At 54.0% G+C, this 27,772-nt stretch overlaps 2 protein-coding genes across 8 annotated transcripts; one reads left to right on the forward strand and one right to left on the reverse strand.

The window, feature by feature from the left end:
• Positions 1 to 28: 28 nt before the first annotated feature.
• On the reverse strand, positions 29 to 5,272 carry FICD (FIC domain protein adenylyltransferase). The gene is made up of 4 exons (XM_018916666.3): positions 5,218 to 5,272; positions 4,472 to 4,801; positions 2,777 to 3,224; positions 29 to 2,026 (listed from the first exon to the last, which is right to left on the reverse strand). Exons 2-4 carry the CDS (start codon positions 4,749 to 4,751, stop codon positions 1,414 to 1,416), a joined length of 1,341 nt encoding a protein of 446 aa, XP_018772211.1. The 5' UTR covers positions 4,752 to 4,801; positions 5,218 to 5,272; the 3' UTR covers positions 29 to 1,413.
• Positions 5,273 to 14,871: 9,599 nt separating this feature from the next.
• CMKLR1 (chemerin chemokine-like receptor 1) lies at positions 14,872 to 27,084 on the forward strand. Of its 7 annotated transcripts, none has more exons than XM_030232582.2 (4): positions 14,872 to 15,138; positions 19,634 to 19,776; positions 21,762 to 21,852; positions 22,297 to 27,084. In XM_030232582.2, exon 4 carries the CDS (start codon positions 22,376 to 22,378, stop codon positions 23,462 to 23,464), a length of 1,089 nt encoding a protein of 362 aa, XP_030088442.1. In that variant the 5' UTR covers positions 14,872 to 15,138; positions 19,634 to 19,776; positions 21,762 to 21,852; positions 22,297 to 22,375; the 3' UTR covers positions 23,465 to 27,084. The 7 variants fall into 7 exon arrangements, with proteins under 7 accessions (XP_030088442.1, XP_018772216.1, XP_050836447.1 ...); XM_018916672.3 differs by lacking the exon at positions 14,872 to 15,138 and adding an exon at positions 17,682 to 18,028; XM_050980489.1 differs by lacking the exon at positions 14,872 to 15,138 and adding an exon at positions 17,682 to 18,028 and having other exon boundaries at positions 22,300 to 27,084.
• Positions 27,085 to 27,772: the final 688 nt, after the last annotated feature.

Consider the following 27,772-nt stretch of genomic DNA (forward strand, 5'->3'; position numbering starts at 1 on the left):
CTGAGAACAGCCTCTTCCAAACCAAGACTTTCATATTAAAATAGTTTATTAATCTGTTACTAAAATAACATTTCCCCCCCACACAGAGCTCTAAAGTGCATTATTTATACTCAGGTTGCACTACAAAAATAACATGCTTTGTAAGGACAGGACACCTTTCCTCCTCTATTGTCTGCTTTCCCTGGCAGCAGTGCTCAGAGAACTCCCAGTCTCATCCTGGTTCCTGCTTCTCTAAAACATGACCTAAGCTCCCTGTCAGGTGAGAGAGAGTTAAAAGGGAAGAAAACCAAGCCTAGGACAACCTGGCAGCTTTTATCAAGGGGCTAAATTGCTCTAAACTGGGATTTTAAATGGACGTTTTGTGAGCTTGGGGGTGGTGGGGTCAATGATGCTGTTACAGACCTGGCAGGTTTGGGGTAGGGAGATCTGTGGGTACTTTTAAGATAAAAACCAAGGAAAAAGTGATTCTTAGAACTGCTCAGCAGCTCCAGGCACTGCACTGCCCCTGCAGCACACAGAGGCCTCGAGTGATTCTTGACACATTTACCAGAGTAATGACATGACCAGTGATTAATTGTGGAAGTTCCCTTACCTAGACTAAGGAAGTGGAAGTTTGCCAAAAATTTCCTGTACACCTTCTTCCCAAATTGGCCCAACTGGTGTCTCCTGGCTCTGCCTGATGACCTTTTCTGCCCACAGTTCTGCAGACAAGCTCCTTCCAACCCCTCCACTGAAATGTCTAAGGACAGTTGTGCTTTCCTAGGGCTCCTCTTGGCTGAGATTTTCTGACTCCTCCCTCAATAAGTCAGAGCTTTTTTCCTCTTGTTCCCCTCCTATCACCTGTAATCTCAAACCAAACACTTCCCACTGGTTCAAAACTCACCCCAGGAAAGGCAGCTGAAAGTAAACATGCAAAGTGCCACAGAAACAGAAATGGGGGGGGAGAGATGCCTTTGGGCTGGAGCTCAGTCTCCTTCCTCTTCAGTACCTGTGTGACTGATACTAAAGTGTCTGGTGGACACAGCTGGGAGTGCTGTTCCTTCAGGGATGTGTTTTGGAGCTACAGGGAAGAGGCCACACAGAACCAACTCAGTTTAGGCTTTGCTGAGGTCAGACAGTACAGTTGACTGCCTGGGTGAAGGGTTATAATTGAAGCAGCTCCTCAAAGCTTAGTTTTAAGGAGAAATTACTTTTCAGTTCATCTTTTTTAGCCCTCTGACATCTCTCCCCACCTCCTTCCAGTGCACAGCCACCATCCCCACTTCTGTTTGGCATCACATATATAAATAAGTTATATTAATTTAATAAAATTTAAATAAAACGCTCAAGTGACACCTCCCATCCAGTCACTTCCCAGCAGGGAACAGCTTGGAGTTCTGCTCTCCCACAGCTTCCTGAGTTTGCCCAAAACCCTCAAGTCTTGACGGGGATGGTTTGTTTGCAGCCCGCCTCGGGCAGGCCCACGGAGTACTCGGTGGTGGCGATGAGCAGCATGTCCAGCGTGGTCTCGGCGCACTTGGCGATGAAGCGGATGAAGGGCCGCACGTCGCCCTCGTTGGCCACCTCCAGCACGTGGTAATACTCAGCCCGCTGCTCCTTGCGGATGGTGATGGGCGGATACCCCGCCTGCATCAGGATCAGGTTCATCAGCAGCCGCGAGGTGCGGCCGTTGCCGTCCACGAAGGGGTGGATGTAAACCAGCTTGTAGTGCGCCAGCGCCGCGAACTCCACGGGGTGCAGGCTGGTGGCGTCCTCCGAGTTCATCCACTGCACGAACTCCTCCATCTGCTTCTCCACGTCCTGCGGGTGCGGCGGGATGTGGTGGCCCACGAAGACCTGCGTGGCGCGGAACCGCCCGGCCTCCACGGGGTCGGCGTAGCCCAGCACGCGCCGGTGGATGTCCAGGATGTCCCTGCTGGTGACGGAGCCGATGCGCGACACCAGCGTGGTGTTGACGAACTTGAGGGCCGCGTGCATGCCCAGCACCTCGTTCTGCTCCGCCAGGCTCTTCCCGGGAACGGCATACCTGTGTCACAGACACATGGTTTATGAAAAATCCTTTTGTTGAGATTTTTTTCTTCTGAGAGGCTGACGGAATTTGCAGGCAGCCCCGCCATGGGAAGAGATGAGAATCCTGACTCCACGTTTTGGAAGGCTGATTTATTATTTTATGATAAATATTATATTAAAACTATGCTAAAAGAATAGAAGAAAGGATTTCATCAGAAGGCTAGCAAGGAAAAGGAAGGAATGGAATGATAACAAAAGCTTGTGACTCTGAGAGAGTCTGAGACAGCTGGACTGTGATTGGCCATTAATTAAAAACAACTATATGAGACCAATCACAGATGCACCTGTTGCATTCCACCACAGCATATAATTGTTTTCTTTTCCTCTGAGGCTTCTCAGGAGAAAAATCCTGGCAAAGGCATTTTTCAGAAAATATAATGACTACAAGAAACGAAATGTAAGCATTAATTACCTGCTGCCGTGGAATACAACAGGTTGATTGGTTCATGTTGGTTGTTTTTAATTAATGGCCAATCACAGTCAGCTGGCTCGGACTATCTGGGAGTCAAGAGCTTTTGTTATCATTCTTTTCTTTCCTTGCTAGCCTGATGAAATCTTTTCCTCTATTTTTTTAGTATAGTTTTAATATATCACTCTCTTTTAATATAATATATATCATAAAGTAATCAATCAGCCTTCTGAAACATGGAGTGAAGATTCTCATCTCTCCCCTCCTCCTGGGACCCCTGTGAACACCAGCACGTACCTGGTCTCGATGATGTGCCGGATCTCGGACAGCGTCAGCGTGTTGCCCTCGATGGCCACCGTGTGGTAGATGTGGTGGTAGTAGGATTCCTCCATCACCCGGCGCAGGGCGGAATTCCCTTTGGGAATGGCCATCACCTTCTTGACCTTGCTGTCGATGATGCTGAAATACCTCTGGTCGATCTCCTCCACCAAGGGCAGCGTCCGGCCGCGGTTGCTCAGAGCCTTCTCGTTGTGGGGGGAGATGGTCAGAGCTTTGGAGTACAGGTAGTCGGCCTGGAGGATGTCCTTCTCCTCCTCTGAAAAGATCCCAAACTCGTTCAGGGCGTCCACATAATCCGGGTCCATTTTGAGGGCGTACAGGAAGAGTTTGTGGGCCTTCTCCCGCTTCCCTTGGCGCTTCATCTCCAGGGCTTGATTCAGAGCTGCTCTGGCTTCCAACTTCACCTCTGGAATGAAGTGGTAACATAAAAGGTGGTGAGTTTTACTGGAAACCTCTGGAAATCCAGATTCCGTGATCCTTGTGCCTCCCTTCCCACTCAGGATATTCTATGACTGTTCACTGATATAAAAACTGAAGAACTGGAACAGAATTTGTGTTCCAGGGGTTTATGCCACGTTTCCAGGCTGAGCATGAGGCAGCAGAGCCATTCCTGGCAGCAAGTGTGGGGAGGTAGGACCTGCGGGCAGCAGGCTCAAGGTGGCCACAGGTGGCTACCAAACTGCTTCATGTGAGAGGAAACAGTGTTTTAACAGTGTTCCCTTGGCATTCTTTTAGGTGAAATTATAATCTTAACATCACTATGTTGGTTGCCAACAGCACTTCTGTTTTTCCACTGTACTATCCAATGTTTTCCCAGCATTAAGAGCTTTAATGCAAACAAAGATACAGTGCTGGAATTGTAATAATTCCTTTAAGTGTTTTCCAAATTAATGTCCTGGCTGATACTGGCCATGGCTATTGCCTGAAAGGCTGTTCTGTGCCAGGATTTTGGGATTAACGCTGTGTAACCCAGATTTCTGTGCATTAAACCACCTCTCTGTGTTCCAGTTGCCTCCACAGAAGTTACTTGTACTGAAAACATGAGGAAAGACTCTGGAGAGACGGAGCAAGGCCAGCACAGGGCCCTGGAATGCAGTCAAGGAGCTGCAGTCAAGGCAGGTGAGGGCCTGCCTGACCCCGGGGGCATTTACAGCCAGTGTTAATTGCAGTTAATTACAGTTTGTTACCATCAGGGTCCAGTGTCTCTGCCATCAGGGGTACAGGACATGGTCAGGGTTGGGAGGTCCATCTGGAAGTCACCCACTCCAAGCCCCTGCCAGCAGGGTCACCTGGAGCAGGAAGGTGTCCAGGTGGGTTTGGAATGTCTCCAAACCAAATGGAGGGAGATTCCACCACTCCATGGGCAGCTGTCCCTCGTGGAAAGAGGCTGCTCCTCATGTTGAGGTGGAACTTGTGTTTTAATTTACTGCTCCTTGTCCCCACTGAACAGAGCCTGGCACCATCCTCTGACACCCCCTGGAGATGTTTGTGTGGATTGCTGAGATTCCCTTCTCCAGACTGACCAGGCCCAGCTCCTGCAGTATCTCCTGATCACAAAGATCCTCCAGACCCCAAATCACCTCTGTGACCTCTGCTGGACCCTCTCCAGCATCTCCTTAACCCAAGGAACTCTGCCCACCCAGCACCTCTCACCTGGGGATGCTTTTCCCTTCAGCACCAGCAGCTCCAGCCCCCGGGAGGTGACACTCAGCTCCGTGCTCTGTCCCGTGAGCCTGCTGATTCCCGAGGAGGAGCCCAGCTTGTTCCTCAGCAAGGACAGGCCCTTGAGCACAGCCTGGCACTGGTTGTCCAGGGGCAGCAGCAGCATCACCAGGGAGCTCAGCAGCAGCACCAGCACGGCCGCCCAGCGCACACGGAGCCACAGGGACACCCACTGGAGCTCGGGATCGGTCGCCATCGCCACGAGACTCATCCTGCGTCCAGCACCGACACCTGGAGCATCTCCCCTGTCACTGCTCCCACCTGGGAACGCACAGCTTTAGCCACAGCTCCGCGCCGGGTAAGAATTGTGCTCTGGGTTTGTCACAGCTGTCCCTGCCACCCCCTTCTCTGCCACCCCCTAGCACCATATGGGATCCGCTCTTGCATCCACTCCCATGGATGCCCGTGAGCAGCGTGGGCACGGGGCTCTGCCAGCCGGTTCCGTGGGCACCACGGAGCTTCCCGTGCCCTCTCCACCCTCCTCCAGGCCGGTGCCCCCCGCCAAGCCAAGGGTTCCTGGAACACCTCCCCGTGCTCCGCTTCTCCTTCAGCCACTGCTCCTTCATCGAGCCCGAATCCGGCCGGAATCCCCCCCAGCACCCCGGGCCTTCCCCCCGATCCCCCTCTGCCCAAGACCTCCGGTGCTGTCCCAGCCCCCTGCCCGGTCCCCCCCTCACCTTTGCCGCCTCCCGGAGCCGCCCGCTGCCGGCTCCCTCACCCCGCCCCCGTCCCCGCCCCCGCGCGCTGCCATTGGCTGAGCTGCCCCAAGCTCCTCTGCTATTGGCTGTCGCAGGGGCGGCGTCCCTCGCGCTCCTCCCCTCCCCTTCCTGCACCGGCTTCCGGGTAGGGCCGCGCCCCGGGCGCGGGAGAGGCTCGTGGAGGGTGAGGAATGGCGACCGCGCACGTCAATCATACGGATACAACCAATGAAAATGGAGTACATGGAGTGGGCGGGCCCGGTTGCCAAATAAGGGCATGGCGTTCTGTTGCTAGGCGACGGGAGGGCGGCAGGGCTCGCAAAGGGTTAAATTCCATTGCCTTCAATTTCTGGCCATTTCCATGGAAAATCACCTCGTTCTGTGCATACAGAGTTCCCGTCGCCTCTCCGGGAGTATCTCTTCTGGATATTTCACTCTTTATTTTTGGCCTTAAGCAGCATACAATATTATATTGTAATATATTATAGTAATTTAGAAATCAATTATTTATTGATTTATAAAAGGAATACTTGAAAATTAATCAGAATCATCAAGCTGTGACATGTAATGGGCAGGAACCCGCTGTCCCTGTCCACCCGGTGGGTTTGGAAGCGGCGGGGTCGCTGCAGCCGGCAGATGGCACTGACTCCTCTCGCTGCTCCACGGCAACATCCCAGCCTGCTGCATTCCCCCGCCAGGACCTGCCCAGCGCCGATCCTGGAAAACATATTTGGAGGTTGAGTAAGGCCCTGGCTGCCTTCTGGAACTGTTTGTGCTGGGATGAAATTCCCTTGTGCCTGCGCTCAGGGATTCCTGGGTGTACCAGCAGCTCGGAGCTTGCGCTTCCCAAAGCCTGCCCATCCTTGGGATAATCTTCCCGGGCCTCCCTTTGGAGGATGTGATCAGCCAGACCCATCAGTGCTGCTTCTTTCAGGCCGGGTTGGAGCAGCCTGGGGTAGGGAATGTGCCCTGGGATGATCTGGAAGGTTCCTTCCCACCCAAACCATTCCCCCAGAGGAGCAGTGGGAGCAGGGTGGGCGACTCTCCTGCCACAGCCACACCAGAGGGGACATCCCCCCGTGTGCTACGTCCTGGAGCAGCCACAATTCCTCCCATTTCCCACCTCCAGGGCTCCAATGTGGGACAGGGAGGGCTAAAACGGGCAGGGGGTGGGAGTGCTGAGGGAGCAGATTACAAAAGGAGCTGTTTTTCCTTTCAGCTTCTCAGCTCGCCCCCTGCTCAGGTCCTGGCAGCTGTCAGAGCTCAGCAGGTGTCAGGGCAGATTTGGGAGGGCACAGAGGCAGCTTGGCACACTCGGGGGTGGCACTGCTGGTGGCTTCCCTGGGGCTGCCAGTGCCACCAGCCACGGGGACAGTGCTGGCCCCACGATTTTCTATGCTCAAGGATGCTCTGCTGGTCTTGGGTGGCCTCAAGCTCTTCCCTGCTTGGATTTCACTTCAAACCCTCCTGTTTTGGTGTGGCTCCTCCTGGATTTTTTTTCCTTGGTGATGGTCAGCTCTGGGCTGGAGCCAGCAGGGAATTCCTCATGGGCTGCAATCCCTGTCCTGGGGTGTCCTGGGTGCAGGATGGAGCTGAGGCCACCTGGGAGTGCTCTGGGGGGACATTTTCCCTTAAAGGCGGCAGGAAAGGGGACAATGCTCAGTCACCATGGCAACGGCAGTGCAGGGATGCTGGGGACACAGCCGTGTCCTGGCAGAGGTGCTGGGGAGCTGCTGGAGCTCTCCTGGGCTGAATTCCAACATTTCAGGCAGTGTGGGCTACCTGGGAGGGGCTCTGCCCAACCAGGATGCCCCAAGCAGGATTTGCAAACAGGAACAATAATATATAATTTTATATATATATATATATACATATAATATGTATATACATGTATTAATATGTATATATACATATTATATACATATAATAATTATTTTAATAAATATATTTTTATAGATACAGACATATACATATATAATATATTAAATATATTTTATATATTTTAATATGTACACAATAGATATATAAAATACATTTTCTATATTATATTATATATTTTTACCTATATACATATGTATACTATATGTACACACATACATAATTATAATATATATACACTATATATATATATATATATATATATATAAAATAAAATTCCTGAGATTCAAGAGCTATTTAAGTTCCTAAATCCCAGGAAGATAAACAGGAGCTCTGGAGCAGAGGAGGCCTCAGGAGCCACCTGCCACTCACATTTTGCTCCTCCATGGATCTAAGTTTCCAAAGGCTCCCAGAGGCTGGGATATGCAAATAACTCTTGATATGTGCTGATTGTGATAAATGGGAACCAAAGCAGGAATCATAAATCCCCTCTGTGGTTGGTGCCCTTGAGGAGATCTGGCCTTTGGAATTCTGCACCGCTTTTTCCTCAGCATGTTCACTTGGGAACAGGGCAGGAGTTGGGAAAAAATGGGTTTGCAAGTGGAAGAAATGGGTTTGCAAATGAAGAAATGGGTTTGCAAATGGAAGAAATGAATTTGCAAACCTGTGCTGTTCAGCAGAGCTCAGAGAGCCCTTTTGGAAATAAGGAGACAGAGCCTGTGCCATTCCCAGTTTTCCAGGGTGCTCTGTTCATTTTCCTGCATGCTGCTGGATAAAATGGATCCTGTAAAATTCCTCTAAGTCCAAAGCTCCCCTCTCCCCCTGTCAGCAGGGAGCAGCCCCTGTTTGTGGAATTCTGTGGTTATCAGGTGCTTCCAGCACTCTGAAAAAACTCAGAGTTGGGAAATATTTCTCTTTTTAAGGCTGGGTTTAATTCCTTTGGAGCTGGAATGTCAAATTCCCCCAGCTGGGCTTTGCTTCCCACAGGAAGAGGCTGAGCTGGAGCAGGAGCTGGGAGGGGGCAGTGCCAGGCTCCCTGTCCCTTCCCAAAAGGAATGCCACTGGCAGCTCCCTGCTGCTGCTTGGCACCTGAATTTGGAAATAAACCCAGCAGATTGGGGGGGAACCCCAGAATCTAAAGCAAGCAAGAGAAATCTCATTTTCTCCTGGAATTTCAGGGGTCTGAGCAGCAAACAATGATTTCCCTGTGCCTTTGCTGGGTAGATCCATAATTCCTGAGAGACAGGGGAGCTGTGCTCCAAACACCAGCTGCTGGCTGGTGGAAAACTGGGAAAATGGCCCAGATAAATCAGGAGAGACCTGCAGGGCCTCCAGAGGTGCCTCCAGCCCTGCTCTGGGAGCTTTGGGAGAGCAGGGCTGAGGTCTGGCAAGGCAGGAAGGAGCAAAGCTGGGAAGGGAAGGAGAAGCAATTCCATGTTGTGCTCCCTTGGTGTGAAACCTGTTGGGATATAGGAACTGGAATTTTGGCTGGGATTTGGGCAAGGCAGTGCTGCTGAAGATAAATCAAAAGGAATTGGTGTTTATTTCCAGCATATCTTGGATTTCTCCCTATTCCCATGGCACACAGGAATTCAAATGTTCTCCTGTTGGGAAGGAAAAATTCCCTTTCCTTCACCTCTCACAGTCATTTCACAAACTGGAGATGAACCAAGGGATTCCAGGAGGCTGCTGGGGGTGGGAAGGGGCTCAGACCTCCCAGGGAATGGCTCCAGCTCCTGCCTCCAGCAGCCTGTGGCAATCTTAATTTCCATGGAAAACCAGCCCAAGCCTTCCCAGCTCAGCTGGCATTTTTCTGGTATTCCAGTGATGTTCAAATCAATTCTCTGCCTAATTAGCTTGTAAATATTATTTCAAGGGAGATTTTTTTCCCCCCCCTCTTTTTTGGTGTGTTAGGCTGTGAAAGGAGAAATGCATTGGAAAAATGACAAGGGAAAAGCATCTGCTTCTCTCTCTTCCATTTCCAGCACAACCTGCTGCTGAAATGGGATAAAGACACAGCCCAGGAATTGCCTTTTCTTGTGGGGAGGGCAGAGAGACTCTTGGGGATGTTAAAATTGAGATTTTTCTGAAGGATTGGAGCACCAAAAGTGTTGGGAATCAGAGGCAGAGGGTGGGAATGGATCCCTTGTGGCAGCAGGGAGGCTGTGGGTGCACAGGGCAGGAGTGGGATTTGGGAAAAGTGTCTGAGGGTCACATTCCAGCAGGAATCAGGGAGGTGTCCCAGCATCAGCTGGGTTCCCTGTGCCTGGCATTCCAGGAGAATGGATCAGGATCCAGAGCCAGAGCACAGCTTCTGGAAAAGGCACCCAAATAAGGGCAGCTTTGACAGCGGCATTATTTTTTTTGGCCAAGTGTTTGTGGAAAATCCATCAGGAATTTGCCTTTCACTGCGATTTTTTTACTGCACCTTTGGGGTCTGAGCAAGCTGTGCCCTCTCTCCAGGACCTGCCTGGGTGGGATAAGATCCAGGGAAAGCTGGAAACTTGGCAAACTCCAATGGCAGAAAGTGAACCTGGTGTTGCTTTTTAAAGGCTGAGAGTAAACACATCCCAGGAACTGCCAGTCCATGGAAAACTGAGATAAGGGAGTCTCTGGGTGCCTCTCCTGGTTTCCCATATTTATTTGATAACTGGTGAATGCAGCAGGCACTGGTGGATAAAAATAAATGAGGGAGCTGCTCCATGGGATCTGGGACAGGCTGGATTGGAGGGGAATGCTCCTTGGTGCCAGCTCAGGAATCCACATTCCTGGTTTTTAACATGGATTTGCAGCAGGATCATATCCCAGGTCAGTGTGGGTGTGCCCCACCATGCTGCTCTTACTGGTGTTACTGGTCCAGTGCTCCTTTTGGGATCCCTGTCCTGGAATTGCTGTGATTCCTCTTTCCCTGGCACTCCTTGGAGCAGCTCACGGAGCCCACCCAGCCTCAGCACCATCCTGGCACTGGTTTGTACTGGAAGCACTGGGAGGGGGTGGCTGTGGCTGTCTGGGATGGGGTAGGGGGCTGATCCATAAGCCTGGATGTACCTGGGGGATTTGTGTTCCCTGTGGGAGTGATCTGGGTGTTGGGGACACCCAGGAATCCTTGGATCGGCTGGGATGAGCTCTGGATCCTCCACCCACAGGGCTGATTCCTACCCAACACAGATCCCTGGACAGGACCAGAAGCTTTTTCCCATTTTTTTATCAGTTTCTTTCCCTCTTTCCATCCCAGAGCAGCTCTGGGCTCCGTTTGGCTGGAGGATCCCACACTTTTCCTTGGCAAGGGATGGAACTTTTCCCAAAGGAAGGGGAAGGGAAGGGAAGGGGAAAGCACTGCTGCCATAAATCCCAGGAATGCCAGGAGCCATGCCAAGAGCTCTCCCATGGCAAATCCACTGCCAGGGCTCCTAAGGAGGAGCTGCACTTTGGATGTGCCAAAGTCTAATGAAGGAAGAGCCTCCAGGCTTCCATTAATTAACAAATTAGCTCATCAAGAGCCTCCCTAATTTGTCGAATATAAAGCTGCCCTATTAATTAAACAAGAGGACAGATTTTAATTTGCCAGAGCACACATTTAATTGATAAATGACTCGTTTAAATCCTTCATGGTGGAATTTTCCAGGAGCAACGATGGGAGAGGAGCAGGTGGGATCCTCAGAGCAAGGAGGGATTTGGGATCTCCAATATCCCATCACCTCTCTCTTAATTGACCCATCCACTAATTGGGTCTGCTGACATCCAGCCTCTCATTCCTCTTCCCCTAAATCCCATTAGCCCCCTGTTTTCCACAGGGGAATTGTTTTGCAGGAGCTCCTCACCAGCAGATCCGAGGATTTGCTGGGTTGGGAAGATGCCAGGGTGAGGGTGAGGAATCCCCCACATTCCAGGTGGGATACCCAGGGAAATGCTTTAGTTTTAATCAGTTTTTAGTTTTAATTCCCTTGGGGATTATGGCTCCTTGAAAGCAGCTTCTGCTGGTGTTGGAAGTGCCCAGAATTCCGTGGCTAGAATTAATTCCTGCACTTGAAGCCTGGGGATAAATGAGAGGTCCCCTGACATTCCAATGATCTCCACACAGAATTAATTCCTTGGACATCCTCTCCCCAGCCAGATGTGCCAGGGAAGCCACATCCAGCCAGGGTACCTCCAATTCCCTTTTCCTAACCTGTTTTTTCCTCAAAATTCTTAAGGGAGAGTGGGTGAATGATGTGAAGTCCTGCCCGAATTTTCAATTTATCCCCATTGATTTATAAGGTATTCCCAAGGTCTGAATCCTTCTGGGAGCAGCTGGATGTGAACTCCATTCTCCACCAGCCAGGAAGAGTGCTGGGGACTTTCTGCACCCACTCCAGGCCATGGATAACAGGGATTCCCTCTGCACTGTTTAGGGAATAAAAATCAGGAATTCATTGGAGTTAGTGGGTCTGGCTTCCATCAACATCACCCTCTGGATAGATCCCTACATTTCTGGATCTATTTAATAATTCTGAAATAACAGCTGGGTTTTGGGACTGGGCTCCTGTGTGGGACAGGGCTGTATCCAGCACGTGGCTGAGCTCTGGATATTGGGATCAGTGATCCAGATCCATCCAAGGGAGATGCTGTGGGGAGCCCCAGTGAGGGCACAGGTACCCCCACATCTCCCTGGCTCCACTGAGTGCTCCCTCATTTCAGAAATACTCCCAGCCTGGCAAAGGCTCAGGAATAAAATAAAATATTTTGCTGTTATTTTTACAAATTCCAGGGCAATTGGAGCCCAGGGAACCTGCACCAAGGCCACCCCCAGCCAAAAAATCCCCGAAAAAGGCATGGACTGCTCAGAGCTGGCAGGAATGCTGAACCTTCCCACAAGGAGCTGCTTCCCTGCCCAGAGCTGGGCAGTGCATGGGGATGGGAGCAGGTGGGTGATGCCACAGGTGGGGGAATCCATGGAACAGGGCCCAGCTGTGCCCTGGGAATGTTCCCATCAGTGCTCCTCTGCCAAGGGTGGGGTTTGGGAGCTGAGAACTCGGAATTCTCCCCTGGCCTGTGGGTGTGCATCGCTCAGATCCAGCTCTTGGCACAGCTCTGAGGGAAGCACGTGGGAAAATGGGGGGAATGATGCAAGACTGGAGTAAAGAGAGGCTCTGTGAGGGTGTTTGGGGGTTGAACCACCCGGAGATCCCTGACCTGCCCATCCCAGGAGTGGGATGCAGCGGGATAAGGTGCCAGCCTTAGGAGCACAGCGGGGTTTGGCCACCCCGTCCCAGCCCTGGCTGTGTTTCTGGGGCTATTTATAAACTCGAGTTGCACAAGGTTGGGACTGGGTTTTTGGGTTTTTTTCCGTGGTTGTATCAAATCAGCGAAAAAAGGGAACGGGAGCCGTCTCCCGAACATCCTGTCTGTGGCTTCTTTATTTGCGCAGGGAGTTTGCGCTCGGATCGGGAGGCGGTGACGGGATCCGGAGCTCCGGACCGCAGCGGGTGTGGAGCCAGGGATGAGCTCCCTGGGGGAAAGGCTGGGCAGAGTTATCCCTGGGCATAAACTCAGCTCTAAAACCTGGGATTTGGAGCTGGGATATGCAGTGGGAGCTTCCTGTCTTGTCCTCGTAGCTGAGCTCAGCTCCTTTTCCAGCCATTCCCATTTATCCCCACGGCTTTGCCCGGGGCGAGGGAAAGTGCTGCTGGATGCCTGAGAAAGCTCTCCCGGAGAGGGAAAACTTCCAAACTTCCTCCAATTTCTTCCCCATTGACTGCCACATCTGTTTCGGGATGAGTCAGGCGGGTTCCCAGCCCCTGTGTGGGAGAAAAAAGGGCGAGAACCGGAGAGGTCAGACCTGCTGCGCTCCGGCCGCTCATCCCGGCCCCACCCGCGCATCCCGGCTCCATCCGCGCATCCCGGCTCCATCCGCGCATCCCGGCCCCACCCGCGCATCCCGGCTCCATCCGCGCATCCCGGCTCCATCCGCGCATCCCGGCCCCACCCGCGCATCCCGGCCCCACCCGCGCATCCCGGCTCGGCAGGGAGCTGCTCCAGGGAGTTTAATCAGCCCAAATCAATTTAGAGCTTTAATTGCTTTGCTCGGTGTGGGTGGCACTCGGCGCTTGCCAAGGACGTGACAACTGCCAAAGGCTGCGGCGCCTGGAATTGCCGTTCCCGACGGCTGCTCCTGCCCGGATCCTGCTCCATCACCGGCCCTGGGAACGGGGTTTGTCCTTCCGCAGGCGCTGCTGCCGGCAGGGCTTTGCTGAGCAGGCGGTGCCAGTGCCCCGGAGGGAAACCCCAACCCACAAACGCTCGGGATGGGAAATCACATCCCAAGTCAGCGTGTTTTCCTTTCATCTGGCTAAACACAGGGATGAGTGTGAGACCAGGATCCTGCATCCTGCCTGGACGAGGGGAAGTGGCAGGTGCCTGGGAAAGGAGGCAATGCCAAGGGATGGGCTGGTTCAGTGGGGCTGCAGAGCTCGGCCTTGCTGGGAACACTGGGATTGTGCCGGGTCTTGGCTCTGGACCCCTCGGAGCTGCCGGGATTTTGGTCATTGCTCGATGTCCTGAGGTCAGCCCTTGGCAAGGCCACGTGCAGGAGCATCTATGGCCAAGCATTCCCAGCCCCAGCAGGCCCTGGGGTGGTTTTGGGAAGCCCAAAGATCCCCACCAGGTCCCAGCTGGTGCCATCCGGAGCTTCCTGGGCTGAGCATCTCTTGGTGGCACCGTTGGACTCCGGACACACAAAAGGAAATCCCATCAGTTTGTGGTTGGTTTTGTCCCTTGCTGGCTGGATTCAGGATGTTCTTTGCTCTGTCTTTACAGCTGAGAATAATTAATTAGCCTTAATTAGTATCCTGTGGTAGATGAACTTCCTTTCTGCTGGGGAATGGCTGGTGACAAAGTCAGGACAGTGTTGCTTGAGCTGGGGTGTCCCAGTGGGGCAAATCCTGCTCCTTTTCCAGGCTGGAGGAGGGTGAGGGGGCATCCCTGCCAAATTTTCTTGTCTTTCCTTGTGCTTCCTTTGCTCCCAACCCCTGCACTGGCTCTTATCCTGCTGGGCTGGCTGCTGGGACTGGGATGGCTGCTGGGACTTGGATGGATGCTGGGATTGGGATGCCTGAGGCTTGGGAGCGCGGGATCTGCGTGGGGAGGGAAGGAATTTTCCCGGTGCCACATCAAGCCAGGGGTTATCCAAACCTCCTGCTCTGTGTGGGTGGGGGCTGTGCTGCTCAGTGCTCCCAGTCTGGGGGGCTGCCCCAAAAACCCCTGAACCCCATCCCTGCATCCAGCCTTTCCCATCCCTCTCACCCAGGGGACCCTGGAGCCTCTCCCAACCCCTCTGTGCCCCCCATAGAACTTTTCTTGCAGGTGTCAAAGGGGCTGGGGTGACAGAGCTGCCACCACAGAGGCTCTGCGGGCTGGGGGGGCTGCCTGGAAGCAGCTGCAGCATCCTGGTGGTAATGAAATCCATCGGGAAAAAGCAGCCCCTGAGCAGCAGGAGCGGCGTTTGGGAGCCAGATTTTGCCTGAAGGGAAGTGACTCAACGTCTTGGAAGGAGTTGGGGGCGGTGGGGGGAACAGAGGACAGCGGTTGACCCAGGGTGGGGACAGCACAGCCAGGGGGGCTGGCAGCCACCTGCCTCCCGTTGTGCTCCCGGCTGGAGCAGCATCCCCGCGGGGCGCTCTGGGCTCCGTTATCCCTCCGTGGGACGGTGCGCTCCGGCCCGGGGGGCGGCACAGGAAAGGAGGCCCCTCGGGAAGCAGCTTGTTGCTTCCTCACGCTGGGTTGTGATCCAGGCCAGCGTTCCCAGCTCCCGGCGTCACACCCTCTCCCAGCTGTTGCTCGCCGAGCATCGCGCTGCCAAGAAAACCTTGGTGATGGATGCAACTCCCTCCCCGCTCCCTTAAAACCGGCGGGGAGCGGCACCGTGCCTGGGTCTGTCCCGGCACGCCGGGATCCGCCTGGGAATGGGATCCCGCTGGCACCCAGGGCAGCCCGAGCTCGTCCTGCCCAGCGCGGAGCAGCAGGACAGCGTTGGCACCGCACGAGGTATCGGGAAAGGTCACTTGGTGGGGGACACTGGGGGAGCAGAAGGTACAGGATGGGGCGGCAGAGCGATGGGGCAGATCCAGCCTGTGCCACTCCCCAGCCGGCTCCGTGTTTCTCATGGTTTTTATAATCCTGGGCTGCATTTCCCACTGTCCTGGGGCAGCTCCTCTGCATCCTGCTGGGGACCTGCCACAGGTGCCACAAGTGTGGAATATCCCGGAGCTGCCACCCCATGCCGGGGGTCCTGGGAGAGAGGGACCCCTGGGAGCCGGTCACGAGTCCCCAGCCTGGTTCCACAGGGGGATTGGCACATCCCTGCCCGGTTCACACTTCTGGGGCTTCTCCTTTCCCCGTAGCAGCCCCACGAACCGGCACATCAGCATTTTTTCAGCCCTGATTCAGCTCGGGGATGTTGCAACACGGAGTTGTGCAAAGCTGGCGGTGCCTCCGATTCCTCTTTTTCGGCTCTCACGGGAGCTGCTCCGCGTGGGACGGGGGCAATGTCCCCACCTCAGGGGACATGGGGGCCTCGAGCTCCCTCTCACCTGCCACCGCTCCCTGCTGGCATCACCCTCTGTCCCCTGGTGACACGTGGGTGGTGCTTTTCCAGCTCTGAGGGAACTGGGGTTTGTCCCCTGGAAAACTCGTGGATCTTGGTGCCGGAGAGCAGGTGGGGGCTCTGGTGGAAGGTGAAGCTCTCTCACAGCACGGTGCTGCTTTTGCTCCAGGTGTTTTGCATCTCCCTCTGGATGAGCTGTCCTGGCTCAGGACAGGGATTTGTGTCCATCCAGGCTCAGCTCATGCAGGATCACCAGCTGCCACTGGCAATTTCCAGCTCCTGGCGGTCACAGGGCTGAGGTCAGGATGGCTGGGGACAGCTCTTGGCTGGTGACCCTCTCTTTGGGGGTACAAACAAGCCAGGCTGATTTCCTCACTGGGAATGCACTGTGGGATGGGCAGGACCTGATGAGCAGCTTCTCTTCTTCCCTGCACCCCAAGAATGGCTTTGGGTTCCCCCTCTCCTGCGTGTGTGAGGCCAGGAGCCTCTCAGGAGCAGGGCATGGATTTGGGGTGCTTGGGGAGCAGGGAAGAGGGGCAGCCAGGCTGGAGGAGCCCGAGGGGACCCTCTGGCTGTGCTTTCAATGAGGGATACCCAAACCCTTCCCAAAGGCTCCCAAGAGATTCCCAAGCCACTGTGGGCAGCAGAGGAGCCGTGGTGGACGGGACATGTCACTGCTGCCACATCCCCTTCTGTGTCCAGCCAAACTCTGCAAATTCAACATCCTCCCCCAGAGCTTCCCCCTTCCCCTTGCAGCTCTGCTGAGGCCAGCAGCTGGTTTATTCCACGGGCTGCATTTATTTTCCTCATCCTCCCATCCCATGTGCTTCTCCTCGGGATGAGAACGCTCGGCAATATCCGTGTCAGCTCCAGCTGGATGCCAAAACCACGAGCCCAGGGTGATTCCCATGCCAGCCCTAACGGGGCTGTAGGAGAAGCAGAGATGGCTAATGCAGCCCCTAAATGCTGAAAATTCCTTGGGGATTTATCCAGCTCAGGTAAACACCTCTGGGTTTCTATGTATTTGTTAATTTGTGTTTTTATAGGGATTTGGGAAGAAGGGTTTGCTGGAGATTTGCAACCAGTTGAGGTTTTTTGCTGCCCTGTTGTTACACAGCGGGTTTGGGATCTCTGGGATCCCACTGCCCTTCACCACAAAACCCCCCAATTTTCCCTAAAATCCCAATCTTTTTTGGAAGCTGGGCTTTGCAGCCTGCAGGGTGGGAAAACAGCACAGAAGGGAGAGGAGCTGGCAGTGAATTTGGGGGGGTTGATGCCCTGACAGTGTGGCAGTGTCCCCTGGCTGGGGACAGGGAGAACAGGGTGGCTTTTCTTTGCTGTGCTGATCAGCATTCAGCTGGGGACACAGAGCACAGCTGGGAGGATGCTCCCATGGATCCAGGGTGACTTCCTCACCCGGGGGGGGGGCTGAGCCTGCTGTCCCCAGCCATGCCACATCCCCTGAGGGGTCACATCCCTCCTGCAGCCCTATTTCTGTTTCCTTGGGTTCCTTTCCCTTTGTATGCCCCGAATCCAGAGCGATGCCCCCAAGGTTTTGTCCCCTGACCAAGCCCAAGCTGTGGTTGGGGACAGCATCACTGCACTGCTGGGATGTAGCAGGGAGGATGCTCTGACAAAGGGAGGTTTTATTGTCTTTTTATTGCCTGAGAAGTGCCAGGAGAAAACCTTGGATTATTAGAAGAGAGTAGAGGAGATGACAGAACTTTCATTATCTTTGAAGCCAAGTCATTTCAAGCAGCTCAGAAGTACAAACTGCCCCTTTTCAAGGAAATCTTTGCCTGTGTGGGTGCAAACGCCCAAAATTTTCTCCTTTAATCCTCAAACCTTCCCAAGAGCAGAACAGATGGAGCAAAAGGCCGGGATTTTACGATCGGTGTGGCTCTTTCAACACTTGGTGCCAGGGAAGGCCGGGTTGCTCTGCCAGAGTTTCACCCTGGGAGGGGCCTTTCATAACCCAAATTTTGAGGTTAAACCCCTTTTTCTGGCAGGATTGGGGCGCTTTCCCCATGAGTGCTACCCCACACTGTGGCCAGGAGGATCTGTGGGATCCATTCCATCCTATCCCGACCCGTCCTGCTCAGCCTGGCTGGCTCTGCCCAGATAAACACTGACTCATGTTTTTCTGTCCCACCCTGGGCACAGCAGCTTTTTTAAGGCTGCCTATTCCAGCTATTCCCTTTTTCCTGTGCCGTTCACACGGGCGTGGTGCAGCCCCAGGGATGCAGGGACAGGCTGGGGATGCCAGAGGCTGCCGGCTGGGGGGGTCCCAGATCCGGGATGGAGAACTGGGATGTGTCTGAGTGGATGCAGGTAGGGATTAAGCTTCCCTCTGTGCCTCAGTTTCCCCCATAGCCGTGCCTCCTCCCTTTGCCCTGAGGGTCTCCAGGTGCTGGGGGAGGTTTGGGAGAATTTCCAGCCTGGATCCTCGCTGGCAGGAGCTCATTCTCAGCCTGCTGCTGCTGCTCCCATGGCCTCCCACATCCCTGTGCCTTTCCCAGCCTGCTGGAGCGGGACAGAGGGGTAGGGGGTGGTGACAGGGCTGGAATCACAGCCAGGAGCAGCTTTTGGGCAGGCTGGAGCTCGGGGTTTGGGAGGTCTGAGCTCCCTCTTGATGGGCTGGTGGTTGATTTACACCGAGGAATGGGGGCTTCATCCCGGGTGTCCCGGTGGGGAGTGGGATGCTGGGCAGCCTCATTCCTGTGGCATCTGTTGCCATGGCAATCACCTGCTAGAATAAAGGGGAATTGGAGCTGGGTACCCAGAGCTGCTTTGCCATTTGGGGCCTTGCTCCCTGAGATTCCTGGGAGCTGGATCCCTGCAGAGATGTCCCTCCTGCGTAACCCTGGGCTGAAATACGTGGGGATTGATGGGGTGGCCTCGGCTGCCAGCTTGGGATGGGGTTTGCATCTGCCTTCCCTGGGCCATGGGATGCCGTGGAATTCTCAAGGATGCTGGGATTCAGCCCGCAGGGTGGGACTCAGCCAGAGCTGTGACCCTCCACGGAATTGGGACCAGCACCTGCCACATGTCCCCAGGGACATCCCTGCCCTCCAGGGACACCCAGGACTGTGGCAGGGCTCGGTGGGGGCCGGTGCCAGCAGCTCCAGAGGGACGTGGAGATCCCGTTTTACCCCCAGCCCTTCCCACAGCTGAGCTCCGAACATCTGCCGGCAATTCCCCTCTCCCGGGAAGCTGCGCCGGAGCTGCCCGCGCCTCCCACGCCCAGAGGAAGCGGGTTTGGGGTTTGGGGTGCGCTGGGAGCTCGGAAACCTCAATGGGAAGAGGAGAGGGAAGCGCTCCAAGGAAGGAAAGGCAGAACAGCTGCCGGGGAGGAGGCGGCAGCAGGGCGGGCACGGACCCGGCTGCTCCGGGGGGATTTGTTTGTCCCGTGCCGGGGACGAGCATTTTCCAGAGGGGACAAGCACCGACCCAAGGGCTGCCCCAGTGTCCCCAGAGCTGCAGAGCCAGCCCTGGCAGGTCCCAGCCCGGATTCATTTCATGATGTGGCTCAAAGCGTGATGCACTTTGACAGCCCAGGCAGGATCTGATGTACTCAAAAGCTGCTCTGCTGGTTTGATTTAATTTAATTTGATTTGATTTGATTTGATTAGGTTCTATCAGTTCTCCTCAACCTGTCCCACTAAAAGCCTGGCCGGCGGGCAGGAGGCAGTGCTGGCAACCTGCCCATCCCTATAAACTCCTGGAGCAGGGCTCTGGCACCGCCCTGCCCGCTGGGATCGGCTGCCCGAGCATTCCCTGCCCTCCCCGTGTCCCCGGGACGCCGATCCCGCCGCCTTTCCCCGCTCACATCCGTCCCCCGCCCGTCTGCCTTGGCCAGGGCAGAGTTTTTTCGCCCAGAAAAGCTGGATTTGAACATTTTCTGCTGTTCTCTCGGTTTCCTGTTGCCTTCCCAAGAACAACATCCCTGACCTCATCCTCCCCCGGTATGTGCCGGGATGCTGCCGGTGCTCGAGCCGCCCGTCGGGAATCCCACCCGGCCTTCCCTGGGTACCAAGACAAACACAGCTGCGGGAATGACGGAGAAAAGGCTATTTTGGGTAAATCCTCTGCTCCGTTTTGTTGAGATAGGAGGACAAAGATGAATAGATTGAAGGGAGAACAGTGGTTTTGGCTTGAGCAGGGAATTTTCAGCCCGGAGAGGAGCAATGAAACACTCTTAGTATTATGTGTTTTGTTTGGTTTTTTTTTCTTTCCTCCCAGACTTTGGAGTTTTTTTTTGCTGTGAGAAATGAGGAGGTTTCATGCAGCTGCCTCTGATATTCTCAATTTTTGGGAGAATTTTGGAGAGGCAGGTGGGAGTTTGCTGGATGATTTTCCAGCAGGTCTGGGCTCCTGGTGCCCATCTGGAATGTTCATGGTGGGATTGGCAGCTGCCTGCTGCTCCTGTGGAGTTTGGGATTGCTCCTCATGAGCCCTGGAAACAAACCCATCCTCTGCCAAATCCCACAGGGAAGCAGAGTCCTGGTGTTCCCGTTGCTGTCTGCCATCCTCACCCTGCTGGGAACAGAGACCAATCCCTGCCCAACCCGGCAGAGCAAAATTAACAGAGAATTCAGATAAATAACCCAATAAAAGGAGCTTTGGAACGAGCTGAAAGTCATCAGGCCCAGCAATTAAAAATAATACTGAAGGGAGGATTTTACATTGAAAACCTGGAAGTGGACGCAGTGGGAAGAGGAGTGGGAATTTCTCCTGTCCCTCTGGAGCAGGGGCTGAATGTGGGGTAGGAGTGAGGGGTGGGAGTGTCTCACTTGCCCCATGGATGACACCAGAGTGGAAAAGGTGGCTGTGGAACAAGTCCAGGGAGCTTTGGGGTTCTCTGGGTGATGGGATGGGGTGGGATGGGATGGGATGGGATATGATGCAATGGGGTGTGGTGCCATGGGAGGCAATGAAGTGGGATGGGATATGAGGCAATGGGGTGGGATGGGATGGACATGGGGTTCTGGGCTCCCCCACCTTTCTGGGGCTCTGCCTTTGGGAAGGGGATGACCTGACATCCTTGTTCCATAAAGCAACGCCTCATTAATCAGCATTAACATCTCTGGGAGAGTCAGTTCTGCTGATTCTGTTCCTTCCACCAGATCATTGACTTTAATTCATCCCTGTGGCCATCAAGGTTTTCCTGGGACAAGGCCTCTCCCCAGCTGATTCCCAAACTTTGCATTCAACCCTCATTTGTTCTGGCTGCTTATCATGCCCAGGAGCTGGGCCAGGGGGAGGTGACAGGGAGGGATTTCACCCCTGGCTGGGGACTCTGCAGCAGCAATGGCAGGAAGGAACAGCAGGAAAAGCCCAGGGAGAAACAATAGCTTCCAACACAAACACCATGGGAATTTCAAAGCAGGGCTGGCGGGAGGGTGACGCTCAGGGACCTTTGGGGTGAAATTCCTCGGGAACAGGGAGGGTCCTTCAGCGTCCCCACGTCCCTCCTGTGAGGACACGTCTGGGTGGGATGCTCTGTGCTCCTCAGTCAGACCATGGGGGGGGTTTAACTCTGGATTTGTATCCTGGATGCTCACAGGGGAGAGGTTGAACCCCCTCAATCCAGGCTCTGGAGTCTGACACTGGCAGGTGATGCTGCTGGTTTACCACAGTTAACATGTTTAAACATACAGGGCATCAATTGAATCAGGAAAACAACCCTGTGAGAATGGAGGATATAAAATAGATCATGCAGATAATGTGCATCTCATTTATACCTTGAGTTAATTATTATTTAATTATTAGTAACCCGTGGTCGGTTGGTTCTTTGTGTGCACCTGAGGATGCTGCTCGTGTTGGGGGCTTGGTCAGAGAGTACAAGCTGGGATTTCTGTCCTGGATTACCCCAAAAGCTGCTGGGATCATGGCAGGACCCCACCTTCCCCAGACTGGAGGCGAGGAGGGTCCCCAGGCCAGCCCAGTCCCCCGAGGGAGGCTGCACAGGGTTAATTGTTGCCACACTCTGTCTGGGTTTCCTCCCTTAACCCCACATCCGGGGGTGAGTGGCCTTTCTTTGATCCTGGCTTTAATGTTACAGCTCATGCCTTAGGCCGGTGTGGAGGGAGCTGCCGCTGTGCCCTGGGACACTGAAGTGTCACCTGTCCCCCATCCCGACAGAGAGGAGAGAGGTGAGAGGGTGCCTGGTGTCAGTGGGGGGTGTGGGGAGCTTCCCTCTGGGTTTTCAGTCCACCTCAGTGCAAAAAAAAGAAAAAAAAAAAAAAGGAGCCATACTATGTTTCAGATTGGAAAGTCAGAGCTGTTGATGAGCTGTTAATGAGCATTATCCCGGTTTTCCCCCTGGAAGTAGGAGGCATTCAACGATTTCTGCAGGATGAGGCTGCAGCCACATCCTGGTGGAGCTGAGGGACTGAATCACGTCCTGATGTCTCACGGATGGGGGAGGAAATCAGGGAGGAGCTGCGGGAGCATCTTGTTCGGGACAAGTGGGGTTCTCATGGGATCCCCCATTCCTGTGCTTGTCCCTTCTCTCCCTGTCCCCAATTCCCACAAGTGTTGGGGGCCGTTGTCCCTCCCGCTCTCCTCGCCGCAATTAACACCAAGTGTTTGCTCAGCAGGGGAAGATCCCTGGCTGCAGACCCCAGCATCCCAGCTCCCCGGGACCACACGGATCAGCTGCCATTCCCACAGACCATGGCTCTTCCCAACCTGTCCGATTACCTGGACGGCCTCAACAACAACTACAGCGACTACCCCGACTACACCTACGAGGACACGGGCAGCGTGTGGGCAGACCCGGCCCACGACCCCAAGGACATCACCAGGATCCTGTCCGTCATCATCTACAGCGTGTCCTGCGTGCTGGGCATCCTGGGCAACGGCCTCGTCATCGCCATCATCACCCTGAAGATGAAGAAGTCGGTGAACGCCGTCTGGTTTCTCAACCTGGCCGTGGCCGACTTCCTCTTCAACATCTTCCTGCCCATCAACATCGCCTACACGGCCATGAGCTACCACTGGATCTTCGGCACAGTCATGTGCAAGCTCAACTCCTTCCTCCTCATCCTCAACATGTACACCAGCGTCCTGCTGCTCACCACCATCAGCTTCGACCGCTACGTGTCTGTGGTGTTCCCGGTGTGGTCGCAGAACCACCGCTCCACCAACCTGGCCTACGGCGTTTGTGTGGTCATCTGGACCCTGGGCATCGTCATGAGCTGCCCCTCGCTCGTCTTCCGGGACACGGCGCAGACCCGAAGCTCCGTGATTTGTTTCAGCAACTTCTCCCTCTCCAGGAATAAATCCTACGAAGGGCTGGCTCTGGTGAGGCACCGCACCGTGAACATCACCAGGTTCCTGGCCGGGTACATCCTCCCCATCACCATCATCACCTTCTGCTACGTCGCCATCGTCTTCAACCTGCGCCGCAACCGCCTGGCCAAGTCCAAGAAGCCCTTCAAGATCATTGTCACCATCATTGTCACCTTCTTCCTCTGCTGGAGTCCCTACCACCTGCTGAACCTGCTGGAGACGGTGCCCGACGCTGTGCCCTGGTCTGTGTTCGAGATCTTCATCCCGCTCACCACGGCTCTGGCAGCCTCCAACAGCTGCATGAACCCCGTCCTCTACGTCTTCATGGGCCAGGACTTCAAGAAGTTCAAGGTGACTCTCCTTTCCAGGCTGGTTAACGCCCTCAGCGAGGAGACAGGACACTCCAGCATCGTGCACAGGAGCTTCTCCAAGGTCTCCTCCATGACTGAGAAAGAGACAACAGTTGTCTAAACTCAGCCCGCGGGAGGGACAGAATCCCCTGGTGTTGGCACTGTGATGGTGACCAGCCCTGGGGTGGTCAAACATTGTCCTGCACTGTCCTACAGCCCATTTTTGACTGGTGTTGCTGCCTGGGGGCTGGCAGGAGATGGAGACCCCCAAGGTGTGGAGAAGACACAACCACCCTTGATCCTGTGTGGGATTGCAAAAATCCTTGCGCCAAACTAAGAAAATATTTTTGGGCATTCCCATCCAAACTGTGCATTGCCTGACCCGGGAAGGGCTTTCCTGGTGTTTCCAGAGGCACCGTGGTGGGGGGCAAGATATAAGGAAGGCACCTCCTGTGCCATGGCCAGATTGGTGACACTCCTCTGTCCCATGTCTGTGACTCCTCATGGGAAATTCCTGAGGTATTTTGGTACCAGAACAAAGTGACTTTTTTGGGAAGTGTCCTTAGGAGGGTTTGGATTATCCCACCTCAAATGTCTTCTAAGTGACCCAGATCCAGGGCCACCTTCCAGTGTGGGGATTGGGCTCATGCACAGGGCCACCAGCATGGAAAACTGGGAGAAGAAAGAGGGAAAGGTCAATTTGAAATGTGTTTTTAACCCTCCTTTTGATGGGCACATTCCACACGGTACATCCTGCAGGAAAGGTGGGTGTTTGGGACCAGGAACAGGCCCATGAGCTGGGAATGAGCTTCTGGGGAGAACCTGCTGTCCCCTCATGCACATCTTGGGATGCTCTGGGAATCTCCTGGGAGACTCTGCAGCAAAGGATGGGCTGAGCCACCACCTCAGTCCAGTTTCACACCCAGTTAATTTGGGAGATCCTTCTCCATTAGAGCTCCTTCACCACAGCCCTGGTGTCCCCCTCATTTATGTGTCACTCCCAGGACAGCGAGGAATCCCTGGAGCTGGAATTAAGCAGTCCCCAGTGGCCCTGGGGACATTTCAGGAGGTCCCTTGGGAAGCTTTGTGCAGATTTTGGCAGCTGAGAATCTGCTCCGAGGTGCCCACAGAAGCTGAAATATTTATTTATAGCTTTCCTTGGATTTCAGCAAACGGAAAATAAAATGGAGAGACATCTCCCAGGAAAAGGCAGGGAGCTATTTCCAGGCAGCAGATCCTGAAATCCTGTGGCAGGAGAGGGATTTCAGGATGCCAGGATTTCAAGATTTCAAGATTTCAGGATTTCAGAAGGATTATCCGGCATTCTCTCCGCCCCGGTGCTGCCCCACCTCCATCTCATCCCCTCCTCTGTGTGATGGGACACTCAGCACCTGGATTGTCCCTGTGTCTCCTGGGGTTGGGGTGCACCCACTCCCTAGGGAGCACTGCTATGTCCCTGCACCACACCACATCCCATGGCCAAGCCCAGGGCTACTCCCAGCCCTGATCCACAGAGATTTTTCCCCCCAAATCCATGCTGGCTCCATACCCATGGAAGATGCATTGCCTGAGGAGGCAGCAGGGCCTCTCTGGTGGTGGGAGGAGGCTCCTCTTGCTCATTTTCCCCAGTATTTAATTAATATTGCTGGAATGTTGCCAGGATCCCACTAGGAGTGGGATAAGACAGATGGGATGGACGGGACAGATGGACATACAGGGACACACAGAACTTGCAGAGGATCTGTTTAGGGAGCAGTGGGAATGGGATGGACCCAGAGCCAGCAGCCTCTGGGGCTTTTTGGGCTCAGGGTTTGGAGAAGGCCTGGATGTGGGAGCAGTGGGATGAAGCCTCAAGAACTGGATGCCATCCCACAATCCCACACCTCCTCAGGTTGGTGCTGGGATGTTCATAATGGATTTTCAGGATGCTCCTCCCTAATTCTGGGGTCTGTTTTTTCCAAGCCCATCTGCTATTACTCCAAACATCAGTGCCTTGGTACTTACCCTGGGGGGTTAAATCATCCCTGTAATGGCAGCTTGGCAATCCCAAGTTTCCCAAATATTTGAGTGCATCTTTGTAGCTGTTTGCTTATTTAATAAAACCTCTGTTTTCCAGGCAAATACCTCCAAGTGTGGAGTGGGAAGGATCCCAGGGTTTTTCCCTGAGCAGTCACTTCCCTGTGTGTATTCCTGAGCCCTGGTGTCCAATCTGGAATTGTGGAAAGAGCTCAGGAGCAGAGGGATGGGGCTTGTGTGACTGAGGTGGGATCTGAGCCTCTTGGGTGGGCTTTGGGAGGTCTCCCATGGATGATCCAAGTGCTCCACCCCACCATCCATCCAGACACCAGTGCTGCTGCTCTGTTCCTCCTCCTGATCCTGATTCTCCTCATCCTGCCAGGGTTTGGGAGGAAAAGGGAAAAATCCACTGAGTTTTTTCCTGCTGGACCCTGTTAGCTTTGAATTAAGCTCCCCGAAGAATATCAGTGATTTCTGTTCCCGTGTCACCCACTGAGACAGGCAGCAAACAGCTCACCCAGGCAGCATTAAAAAAAATCACATTTTTATATGTCTATAAAATAGAAGCAGGGGGAAAAAAATAACATTCCTCAGAAAACTTCAGCCTCCTCAGCCAAGTTTTTCTTCCCTTTTTGGCAGAGTGGCAAAGAAATGCAGCTCAGTATTGCCCCAGTTCCTCTGATAGTCCCAAAATACTGCAGGAGCTGCAGCTCTGGGATCTCCCAGGGTGCTGAGGATGGATCCTGTCAGCATTCCTTGGGTTTTTTGCAGAGCTGGATATTTTGTTGGTGGAGGGGAGGGGGCTGCACTCCCCCAGAGCGTTGGGAAGCTCCAATACATTAAATCAAGGATCCTTGGATGTATCCAGGTGACCCCAATCCCACCCCTGCACTGCTCAGCTGGAGACATCCTTAGCTGTTAATTAACAGAGTCCTCTTGATTAACGGCAGCAGGAGGTTAATGACCAGGGGCAGCTCCAGGGGAACGTGCACAAACTGGAATTAGCATCCAAGGAAAGGGCTGGCTGGGAGCTGCAGCTCCAGGGCTGCTGGTGCCGGGATCTGCTGCCCCTTTTGGGGCAGAAATCAATGAAATTGGGATGCAGCTGGGTTCAGCACCTCAGAGCCCAGGGGTGAGTGGGATGCAGAGCCACCACCATCCCATGAAATCTGGAATTAAGGCAGTTGTGGGGATTTTAGGGTCAGTCAAGACTTGTGGTAAAGAGGAATAGCAGGTTTTGGAGCTGGAGCACAAACCCCCATCCCAGAACCCCCATCCCCAGCCTTGGAGCCCCAACCCCTTTCCAGGCCCTTTATCCCAAACTCTGGGACCCCAACCTTCAGCCCAGAATCCCCAGCCCACACACTCAATCCCCACCTCCCAAATCCTGTTCCCAACCACCTCCCTCTCCCTCCCCTAGTTCCCAATTGTGCTGTGTGCTCCAGGGATGTTGGTGCAGCCCACTGGGAGCTGTGGCAGGACTGGTCCTCACCCAGCACATCCCAAACCTATCCCATTCCCTCTGCTGCTTCCCTGGATTTAACCCCCCACCCCAAACCCAAGGCTGGGTCTCATTTCCTGGGAGAAATTACTCTGGAATAGAACAAACCCTGCTCCTGTGGAACGTGTTACCACCCTTTATGACAGCTCTTTTTCACTTGGCTGTCACGGCCCTAAAATAAAGCTGTGTTTTCCCTCTCCCATAAATCACTGCCTTTATTCCGAATTGGAATGAAATTTAAAATTAAGAGGGGGGAAAAAAAAAAAGGACAAAACGTGTTCCCCTCTCCCTTTGCTCAGAGCCAGGCAGGTTGGAGCTGGGTTTAAATTATCCCTGCTGTGTTCAGGCACGTTGTCAGCTGTAAATTTTAGGGGAAATAGCCAAGCTGACACATAAACCTGTTGGTTTTGTCAGGGATGGAGGTGGCTGCTCTCAGATTTATGGCCCATCTCCCCGTTCTGGGGTTTTTATGGAAGGTCTGCTGCTGAGGGCTGTGTTTGTGGGGGGATTTCCCTTTATTTTTTAACACAGTTTCATGGGATTTAATTTGGGAAGAAGGGGAACTCCTTCTCTCCGAGCCCCCCCAGCATTGTTTGCATCACTGGGGGCATTGGGGGGATTCCTGGATTCAGGAATTCCTGCGTTCAGGAATCCCCTGAATCCACCCCAAAGGAGCATCCAGTCCCTTTGCCAGGAAGGGATCCCAGACCCGAGCCACACTCGCCATCCCCTCCAGCATCACCGCGTCCAGGGAGCACCGACCCCACCCGGAATTGGGGGAAATGCGGGAGTTTTTGGTGCAGACGCCGTTGCCACGGCAACAGCTGAGCAACCCCTGCAGCCCTGGAGGGAGGAACGCTGCAGCAGCACCGGGAGGCAGGAAAACGCTCCGGGGGATGCGAGATTGCCAAA

The sequence above is a fragment of the Serinus canaria genome, chromosome 15 (assembly GCF_022539315.1).
Source record: "Serinus canaria isolate serCan28SL12 chromosome 15, serCan2020, whole genome shotgun sequence".
NCBI lineage: Eukaryota > Metazoa > Chordata > Aves > Passeriformes > Fringillidae > Serinus > Serinus canaria.

Coding starts and splice junctions, on each gene's coding strand:
- CMKLR1 (XM_030232582.2), top strand. CDS start 22,376: ATGGCTCTTCCCAACCTGTCCGATTACCTGGACGGCCTCAACAACAAC.
- FICD (XM_018916666.3), bottom strand. CDS start 4,751: ATGAGTCTCGTGGCGATGGCGACCGATCCCGAGCTCCAGTGGGTGTCC. Junction 3,225..4,471: donor GAAGGGAAAAGCATCCCCAG/GTGAGAGGTGCT, acceptor ACTTCATTCCAG/AGGTGAAGTTGGAAGCCAGA. Junction 2,027..2,776: donor CGGCACATCATCGAGACCAG/GTACGTGCTGGT, acceptor TCTGTGACACAG/GTATGCCGTTCCCGGGAAGA.